The 10,532-nt window shown below is 42.9% G+C and overlaps 1 protein-coding gene across 3 annotated transcripts in view; it reads right to left on the bottom strand.

The window, feature by feature from the left end:
• Window positions 1-215: 215 nt before the first annotated feature.
• Window positions 216-10,532, bottom strand: part of KCTD10 (potassium channel tetramerization domain containing 10) — a 68,556-nt gene continuing 58,239 nt past the window's right edge. For all 3 annotated transcript variants that reach the window (XM_063913238.1, XM_063913239.1, XM_063913240.1), the window contains exons 6-7: window positions 3,029-3,224; window positions 216-1,203 (exon numbers count right to left, since the gene is read on the bottom strand). In XM_063913238.1, the coding sequence (XP_063769308.1) occupies window positions 988-1,203; window positions 3,029-3,224 (412 nt within the window). In that variant the 3' untranslated portion in view covers window positions 216-987. The remainder of the gene's footprint in view (window positions 1,204-3,028; window positions 3,225-10,532) is intronic.

The following is a 10,532-nucleotide window of genomic DNA, read 5'->3' as shown; positions in this document are numbered from 1 at the left end:
ATCAGGTACTGTAAAACCAGGTAGCAGTCAACCTTTTGTGTCAATACCTGCATAACAAGAGATCCCTGAAGGTCTGTTCCGGTTCTCCGTCTCTTTAGAACATGTCACTGGCCTTTAGGTGATATATGCACTCCGTTTATAAACTGCATCACCAAGAAATGTATACACACACACACACACACACACACACACACACACAAGAAACCAGTGAAAGATTAAAATATCCATATTTATTTATTGGGAGGTATCAGCAATATAAATTATTTTTGTACACAAGAGAGACTAAAGCTACTTAAAAACAAATGGAATATCAACTCTGACATAAAAACAGGAATGAATACTTGAAGGTGCATTACTTGAGTGATTAGGAGAATTCCCAGCTTGCATCATATAGAGCCACAAAAGGTATACAGCTGTAACAGTTAGTACATGTACAGTAAGTCATCTGATATTAATCATTGGTTAACAGAGCTGACCAGTAATGAAGGAAGAGTTGCTGTAAGCAAATCTGTTAATAAATTAGCTCCTCGGACTTTCCTGGAATCCTTTGCAATGAGTTGAAGATTAGTATGTTTCTGGGCGTACAGACAACGTGTATCATAGATTATCAAGCAACGCATTAAGGCAACATATGCAGTTCATTCAGACACAGATTCATCTTCATTTTCCCACTTACATCCTATCCGATGTCAGCTCTTTATTTGCTGGCAATTGTACAAATATATAGTTTACAATAACTTATGGCTGGGAAAATCCATACACAGAAAGAATAAAGAAAAAAAAAACCCACTCAACTTAGGTCACTGTCCCTTCAAAGTGATTTAAATAAATAAAAGTATAACTGGTGCGGCTGGCTTGGAACACAAAGGTGCGTAATACATAACAACCTCAACCGTTAAGTCAGGCCTTCTCCTGTGTGGCTTGAGCTGAATGAGAGCAGACAGAGCTCTTTGTGGACGGAGAAATGACAATGAATGTAAAAAAGTTCTACTGGTGATGAGCCCTGTCATCTGGCCGTTTGATGTGGATCCGTCTAACTCTCTCAATGCGATCCCGCTCATCATCCTCTTCTAAGTGGTGGGATCGTCCAGCGGCTCCTCCCGTGGCCTCCAGTAAAGCATTGTCTGGTCCTCGTCCATCCTGTGCCTCATACAGTAGAATGTTGAGTGTCTCTTCATAAATTCTTGCCTCTGGGAACTCAACCTAAGCAACCATAGATAACTTAATAACTTACAGGAAAACAACAAACTATACAGCATATCATGGAATTTAAAGATTTAAAAATGCAGTATACTTATATGGGGGTGGGCGGGGTGGAGGAGGGGGATCCAGTGGTGTCTACTGATAAGGTGTTCTGGCTGGGGTATTTCATTACAGGGTCAAAACAAACTCATATTAATGTTAATAAAATAGCATACCTTATGACACACATAGTAAGGGAATATTTGGTAAATTGTGATGCAGAACAATAAAGGCCCATACACACTTGACGATAAAATGAGCGACGTAGCTCATTTTCCCCCTCTCCCTGAGCGACGTCGCTCATTTCATCGGCAAGTGTGTATGCCGCCAGCGACAACCGATGCGCGGCCCCGTGGGTCGGCAACGATCGTCGCTGTCACCAGTGCATGCATGATCTGGACTGTCGTCCATGACCTGCATGCAGGGCTGGCGGAGGCGTGACGTCACTGAGCGATATGAGCAGTCATATCGGTCAGTGTGTACAGTCGGCCGCCGACCGTCCGGCCACGGGCGGGGAAACATTAGCGACGTCACTCACAGAGCGACATCTTCTAATGTGTATGGACCTTAATTTTCCAGTTGATATGTTTGTTGTTACAGGACATGAAAATAAATAAATCAATTGAGGAGATATTTTCAAAACACAGTGTGGGAGGGAGGGGGGGGGGAGGGAGGGGGGGGGGAAATAGGTTTTCAGATATCTACTTACAGTCGTTGTAAGGTCACAGGTATGACAAATAAAAGTGAAAATATGTACCTATGTTCTTCATAGGCTACTACATGGCTTGATTGATCTGGACCAAACTTGGTACACATGGTACTTCCTAACCCAACTCAAAAAACTGGCAGGGTTTCAACTAAAAAAAAATCCACCCCTTTTGGGGCCAGAGCCATGTATCTTATCTTATATAGAAAATTGATTGGTCTGTTTGTTTGTCTGGTTATGTATTTGGATACTCCTGCATTGATTGGGATTACACCATCACGAGGTGGTCCAGTTGGATCCTGGCCAGGTTTTAGGGGGCTTTGGCTCCCAGTTGGACCTCACGGCGCAGTGCACCAGGCAGAACATTGACCAAGGGAACCTGTTCTGGGCCTTCCACTGGATGGATTTGGAAGAAAACTTCAAAGTGGTAACACTGGATCCAAGAAGATATACTAGGGGGTTGGGTTCCCAGTTGGACCACCTGTCGGTGTATGCTAAGCAGAACTTTGACACAGGTAACCACTGGATGGATTTGGATGAAAACTTTCATGAACTGTAGTAACTGACAGAAATGACTATAAGTCAATTAACTAAAATAACTGACAGAAAGAGGTGGGAAGACAAAAAAAAAAAAGTTGTGTACTCAAAAGCCTTGGAATAGCTACATTGATAACAGAAGGAAAAAAACAAAACTTTAAACACATTTTGCAATGGAAAAGGGATTATAAAACTGAACAGAAAGAATAGCTGGGGATTAGGGCTACTGGCAACACCACAAAAACGACACTGAGCAGCCACCTCATGGGTGTGTTGGAAGAGCTACTAATTATTTTTAATATGTTGACAGTAACCTCTAACTCATCAACAGAATAACTGGAAAATGTAAACCTGGGCAAAGCCGAGAGCTGTACAATTACACTTTGCACCCATAATTGATTGAAACTAGCACGCTTATACCACACATGAAGTGACTGCGCTAACCGGAACTGTTAATGTTTGCATGGTGGGGAAGCAGGGAAAGCAGAAAGTGTACAGGAAACTGCAGTCAGAGAGCTACTGTGCTGTAAAAATGTTACCTACCTTGGTTTGCTTCTTTTCTGTTGCATATACAATGGATGTGCAGCACACCTCTGCAATTTTTCGACCCTGGCCATAGAATGACCAACAGCAGATCTCATCACCAATCACATCTTTAATAAACACAACTCTTCCATTAAACCGCAGAGACAATTTGTCAAAGAGCTCAATGTTCTTCAGCATGTTGTCATCTGAGTTACTGTAAACAAAAGAGGATTGATTAATAATGCAGTTGAAAGAAAGACCTGAGTTCCAGACCAATTGTGAGAAACAAATCTGGCAGTGATAAGAGTAGGAACATTACAACACTTCCTGCAATGCAACCAGGAGATTGGACATCAGTGGGACAAAGATGTTACCGTGAAGATAGCTTTCAGCCAATCACATAACTATATATACAATTGTGGGTTTGTCTCTTCATCCAGGTACGCCCCTCGGCTGCACAATATCTCCAGCTGCACATTTCATACCCTTTAAGCTGATAAAGTACAAACTATGTAAGTGATGAGTGCCTCATACAGGGCCAGTTGTACTAAGCCTTGAAAAGTGATAAATATCACGGTGATAAAGTACCAGCCAATCTGCTCCTGTTATTTTTCAAACACAGCCAGTGACATGGTAGTTAGGAGTGGATTGGCTGGCAGTTTATCACTGTGATTTATCACTTTTCAGGCTTAGTACATCTCCCCCCCAGTATATAGTGATGTTCTGAATCATATTTCACTGCTGTATGGTTTTCAGAGCGAGTGAAATCATTTAGTAAATGCAAGTACCTATTTAGCCTGAGCATAAGGATCAACAGTCAAATCAATTCAAGCCTGATTTTATCTAGTCCCACCTGTGCATCTCATACCACTGCTTTAAGAATAACTTCACCAATTGCAAAACATTACTTTATTCTGTAAACCATAATCATTTCTTACATTTACAATACAGACTATTATACAATCTATTCAAATAAGCAGGCTATTTAAAAAAAAAAACAATGGGCACAATGATCAAGTTCGGCGTGAATAACAAAGCACACACTATGGGGATAGATAGGCTATTAAATAAATTGTGAGCACTGGCGCTTACTAACATGTAGAAATAGATAATAATCCCCTTGGGGTAATACGACAATTCATTTGTCCAATAGATTCCAGGCATTCAGGGATGGTGATCACTTTTTTAGAGAGTGGGAGGGGAAAAGATATTGAAGATGAGTTACCATACAAACTGGGGAAAAAGAGGGGGCACTAATGCAGGTTACACACGTAGCGATGTCTAGCACAGAACGCTCTGCACACCTCTCCCCCCACTCAGAACACAGCGTGATGTGTGCCGAGTGAGGGAGGGGGAAGGGGGGCGCTCACTTCACCTAGCGGTGAAGTGTGCAATCTAACTAGATTTGGCCTGTGCATGGCTATAGCTATGGAGCATACACACGGTGAGATGTGTGCTTCATTTCTAAACAATCTAGTCAGATTGCTTAGAATTTAAAGCACACATCGGTACGTGTGTACCCCCTTAAGATTCCCAGAAAAGAGGAAAAAAAAAAAAAAAAAGTGTAAGAAGAAAAAGACAAAAACACACACCCTAGTTAATGATTGAAAATAAGGAGATCTCAAAGCTCAAGGAAAGTTAAAATTTTTTTTAATTTAGGCTTACGTTTTAGATGCACGACAGCTCAGTATTGGAAATAGTACTTGATATAGGTCTCCCCCATGAAATGTGGTAAATATTACTTATATATGGATTTAGAGAAGTTTATCTGTAAACTAACTGTTAAAAAAATAAAAAAATTATCCAAAGAAAATGAGAAGGAAATGGATGGAATGGAGGAAGGGTCCACTTCCACATTTAAACCCAAATTCACTTTTTACCCTAGTCTTATAATAGGGAGTTTCCTCAACACTTTTAGTGCTCAAGTATTAGAGGATTTGAAAGCGATCAAAAAGAAAAAAAATAAGATTTTACTTACCGATAAATCTTTTTCTCGTAGTCCGTGGTGGATGCTGGGACTCTGTAAGGACCATGGGGAATAGCGGCTCCGCAGGAGACAGGGCACAAGAATAAAAGCTTTAAGATCAGGTGGTGTGCACTGGCTCCTCCCCCTATGACTCTCCTCCAAGCCTCAGGATACTGTGCCCGGACGAGCGTACATAATCAGGAAGGATATTGAATCCCGGGTAAGACTCATACCAGCCACACCAATCACACCGTACAACTTGTGATCTGAACCCAGTTAACAGTATGATAACAACGAAGGAGCCTCTGAAAAGATGGCTCACAACAACAATAACCCGATCTAGTTAACAATAACTATGTACAAGTATTGCAGACAATCCGCACTTGGGATGGGCGCCCAGCATCCACTACGGACTACGAGAAATAGATTTATCGGTAAGTAAAATCTTATTTTCTCTGACGTCCTAGTGGATGCTGGGACTCCGTAAGGACCATGGGGATTATACCAAAGCTCCCAAACGGGCGGGAGAGTGCGGATTGTCAAAGTCAGAAAAATATCCCTATACATGCTGCCATATTTGCACCTCACGCTGGTCCGCGCTGCGCATGCGGGCGCTTTCCCGTGATAGCGCATACCCGCTGATGCGTGCACCCGCTCGCGTCGGTATGCGTATTTACGGTAAAGAGTATGTAGTCGTAGCGTGCGACCCAATCGTTACATATTTCCACAATTAACGTAGTTTATAGATCATGGTCCCTTTGATAGATTCTGAAAGTTTGGTTAATATAGAATGTCTCTGAACGGAGGGATCCCTCTTTGTATTGTAGGAAGGGTCTAACAGGAGTCATACAGTAGTGTTTGGTACCCATCGGAAGAGTATTTAAATAGCAATATTCCGGTGTTGGTTTGGAGCGTATTAATCGCTCGTGCGAATAGTTATGGACATAAGAAGTTTATGTCCATTACTATTATTTACTCTTACTCAGGTATGCGGCGGGAAACCCAGTTTCCCACCCACCTGAGCTGTTTGAAATCGTCACAGCCCACCTGTATGAATTACCCAATGACCTTTTGTTATGATGCGAAGCCGAATTCCTGTGTCCAATGGACGACAAGATTGTAGGGACCATTAGATTGCATTGTGTGTGGGGCATAAATAGGCAGGCCGACCACATCCAGCTCTCACTCTTCAACGGTTCTCATTGCTGAAAATCGGGTGCTGGATGTCCAGGCGCATGCGATCGTTTCCCCTTGTGCGTAAGTTTTTCTCCGTGATCATATTGTCTTACTGTGAGCCATCTCTCTCATCTCATCTCTCTCTCTCTCTCTCTCTCTCTCTACTCTTTCTCCCATATTTTCCTTAAAGTATCTCGAATTGTATTGTATTGTATTTATAGTGTAGTTATTTGGTTAGGAAGTCTCTGTTATATTGTAGTGTATCATTTGTACTGTGATTCCTTTTTACAAGCATATTAGTTATAATACATTTAATAGGCTTTGGACCCTAAACAAGTATCTGTGTATTTTCTCATAGTGTTAAGTGTTCACAGAGCGTCGGTGACGCTCTAGCAGCTTTGTAGTTAATCAGGTTACACCAGGTTGCACTTACACACTGTCTCTACATAAAGGTATATTGTGTATCTCATTGTTAAAGGTGTAGATATCAAGGTATAGCGTTGTGAGCGTCTGCGCCGCTGGTGATCTCCTCGTGGTCTCGAGCGTCCGCTACGCCATAGCGAAACATTACGTTTGTCTGTAGCCAATAGTGTGCCAGTCTGTGATCTCTGGGCCGTGAGCGAACGCGACGCTTGAGCGTCTCGCCTACGGCTGAGCGATCGTTACGCAACTTACGGTACTTCTTAAGTACACAGCGTATAGTGTTCTTGGACCTCATAAAGGGTTATATATACGATAAATAGATTCAGCTTTATCAATTGGCGGCTCGTCCTGTCCTTCACATATCTGCACTAGGTAGATCAGCAGACATTATCCCCCAGCAAAGGGTGGGAGGTTGTCTCGCAGTGCTGACGGGATAAGCGTCTGCTTCACTTAGATAAAGAGTGCTGAAGGAATCCGGGAACCGGAGGTAAGAACAAAACGCTTGTGTCTTTAAAAAAACTGTTTATTTGTCTTCTGTCTTGCGTACACACGCACGCATATATATATCTGCATTTCTTTTTCATTTTCGTATATCACTATCCTGTTTGCCAATTTTATAGTTGATAGAAAAGTGCTAAAAGAGACTTGCTGTTATTTTATAGTTTAAGAATAGAGGTAATAGTTAAAAGTGTAGAGAAACACACAGGTTTGCCTGGGAGATAAGGCAAAGCCAGTGGGGTACGCGGTAGATGATCAGGGATCGTCTACATTGATAAAAGTATATTGTGTTACGGTGGATCTTTGCATTGCGTACACGTGTCTCTAACAAAGACTAGCGTACGCAATCCAAAGGCCGACGCACGCAGCGTACATTACGCAACGGAAAGTCCGGTTACGCCCACGTAGCTCAAATCACGAAAAGTTGAATTTTAGCGCAAAGCGATAATTAACGCAAAGGCGATAGTTAGCGCTAAGCGGTAAATAGCGCAAAAAGGCGATAAATAACGCAAGTCTACTTTTGGAAAATCTGAAATTTAGTTTAACAGATCCTGCTCCTAATTGGTAACACAGCTGGGCTAAAGAAAATTTCTGCGCAGAAATAGATATAGAAACGAAAGTGTACATGTGTTGAGTGAGTGTGTTTTTATCACATAAGTTTATATAACTTAGAGGTTGAACCAAAAAGAAATCGGGTACTCGTAAGGGACATACGTGTAAGTGACATATACGGTGGCTAGGGAGGCATCCCTGGTTAAACATAATATTTGAGCATTAGAGTATAGCGGACCAGTACAAGACCAGGAGGTCAGACCAGGAGGTCGTACAGACAAGACCAGGAGGTCATAAGGAGACAAAGAGGTCCGCTATAAAGGTAAGAGGCACAACCCCGGGGGTTGGTGCAAAACCCATATAGGCCATATAAGCTCTGGCTGAAGGAATTCGCAGCCGAAATTTTCGATTCCACTGATCTCTCAGTACATAACAGGTAGTGCTTATGTACTGAACGATTGTACCGCACGTCATTGTGTGCATTAGTAAACCTGACTAGTATCATTTTGCGTACAAAAGTCATAAACGCTAGTTGTACATTCTGACGTGATTTGTGTAATTTTTTATTTTTGAAGGGAAGTTCGCTGGTCACTCAGGAACTATCTAACAACCCCACCTTTACTGGAAAGAGTAAGTGTCCTGCGGGTAACCCTCATATGTTCCAGTAAACAGAAGGTTTCTGGTAGGGCCCTGTATCGAGTACGCCAGCACCATATCGGTGTGATCAGGTCGTATTGGTCGAGGTGGGCGAGTGAGTGGGGTACTCGGTAAACCGCCACCGCCGGCCTATTTTGAATAATTTGGTTTGCTGTAAGGGTTCGCTGAAGACCGTGATATAAAGATCAAAGGAGTAGTAAGCAACACCTGCAGATTATGGGGGCCAGTTGTTCAAGTAGGGGGCGATCAACCTCGGTTCGGGTTGATTCAGAGAACCGACCAGTCGGGTCGGCAAGGTACATCATGTGTGAGAAATACGGAAGTCACACAGAGGTTTTATGTGATGAATGGGAGAGAATGACTGTACAAGACAGGGAGAAATTCCCAAGAATAGGTAGCTTCAGTCCAGTAGTGTTACAAAATTTAAGGAGGAGGATATGTCTCATAAAATCAACAAAGAGACGAATCCAGCATCATGATTATTTACAGTTATGGCAACAGGAAGGTGAGATACAGAGAGGTTTGGCTCTGGCGGCGGGATCTGGGGCAGTCAGGAAACTGATAGCCACAGCCCCGCCTCCACCATACATTGCAGGAGAGAAGTTGATTGCGGAGAAAAACGCACTGGGGCGTAAAACACAAACTCTTAGCAACCCTGTAAATGTTAATGATGTTAACCAAGTAACCCATACAAGTATTGACCCGTGCAAGTTGTACCCTGTTCTGAACTTTCCTCAGGAGTGTGATCAAGAAGACGATTCGGCAACAATTTCAGCGCTCTCTCTAGCGGCCACCATATCAGAAACCACAGTAGGAACTGCACCACTCACGAGATTAGTGAAGGCCCCTAGCGGAGGGATAGGTGAGGTCGTGTCAACGGGTAAGTACGGCACCATGCATTATACCGAAACAATTTCACCACAAGCTGTAGAATCTACACAGAATGAGGTTGTTAAGAGTTAACCCTGTTAGAGTAATAGCAGTTCCCAATGGGAAAACAGATGCATCAGGAGCCACTCCCATAAGGAACATTGCCATGTACACACCATTTTCCCGAATGGAATTAAGAACCATAGTGTCCGAATTTCCTGACCCCAGGAAAGACTTAGTTGCTAGCCAAAAATACATCAGGGATCTAGGGAACACTGTAGAGCCCAACAACAAAGATTGGCAGATACTGCTAAGAGCTTGTTTACCTTCAAATGTCGACTCAGTTCAATTCTTGGCTGATTGTGGACTAGATAAAGATGTGCCGCTTTCAGATGTGTACAACAAAGATAACGTAAAAAGGATAAATTTACAGCTAAAGGAGTATTTCCCAGCCGTTGTTAAATGGAACAAAATATTCTCCATTAGACAAAAAGAGTCCGAAACGGCAACAGAATATTTTCACCGGGCACTATTAGAAATGGCAAAATACACTGGTATAGAAGACATTAGGACCAACCCAAACCACCAAGAAGTAGCAGTATCTGTACTGATGGATGGTTTAAAGGAAACATTAAAGGCTAGGGTACAGACCACACAACCATGTTGGCGAGGTCTGTCAGTGTCCACTTTGAGAGAGGCTGCTATTGATCACGACAGAAACATCACCAGGCACAGAGAATCGCAAAGTGATAAGTTAATGTCAGTAAGTATACAGGCGCTGACCACAAAGCAGCCTGCGTATGTACCATCGAATCCTGTAAGTAAGTCAACTGAAATAACTTGTTATTCCTGTAACAGACAGGGACACTATGCACGAGACTGTAGAACAAAGAGTGTACAAAGATCTTTTCAACCCCCTAGACAACGACACAACACAAGACATTGGGAGCAGGGTCCACAGAGGCGGAGTTTTGAGCCACATACAGGGGAAACAAAAAGATACCCCCCGAACAGAGATTGGCATGCCTCTGGTAGTTCCCAGCTAACTCCCTCACAAGTAGTTGCTGCCAGCGGGATTCAGGGAGGTCAGCATACCCAATAGGGGTGTGGCCATACCTGTAATCTGCAGCCAATTAAATTGATTGCCAGTCTTGGAAGTGAACCAGAGATTGCAATCAATGTAGCTGGTAAAACTTTAAACTTTCTTGTAGACACAGGGGCGGCCAAGTCAGTGATAAATTCGACAGTGGGCATGAGAACCACTGGTAGGACAATTCCAGCCATGGGAATAACAGGAGTAGTCCAGCACTACCCTGTTAGCAAACCAGCCGAGATTACAATAGGGCCTTTACATACCAAGCATTCCTTTTTGCTGGCTGC

Source organism: Pseudophryne corroboree, chromosome 1 (genome assembly GCF_028390025.1).
Source record: "Pseudophryne corroboree isolate aPseCor3 chromosome 1, aPseCor3.hap2, whole genome shotgun sequence".
In the NCBI taxonomy this organism is placed as follows: Eukaryota; Metazoa; Chordata; class Amphibia; order Anura; family Myobatrachidae; genus Pseudophryne; species Pseudophryne corroboree.
The sequence above is the reverse complement of the archived record's forward strand: the minus strand, read 5'-3'. Positions and strand labels throughout refer to the sequence as shown.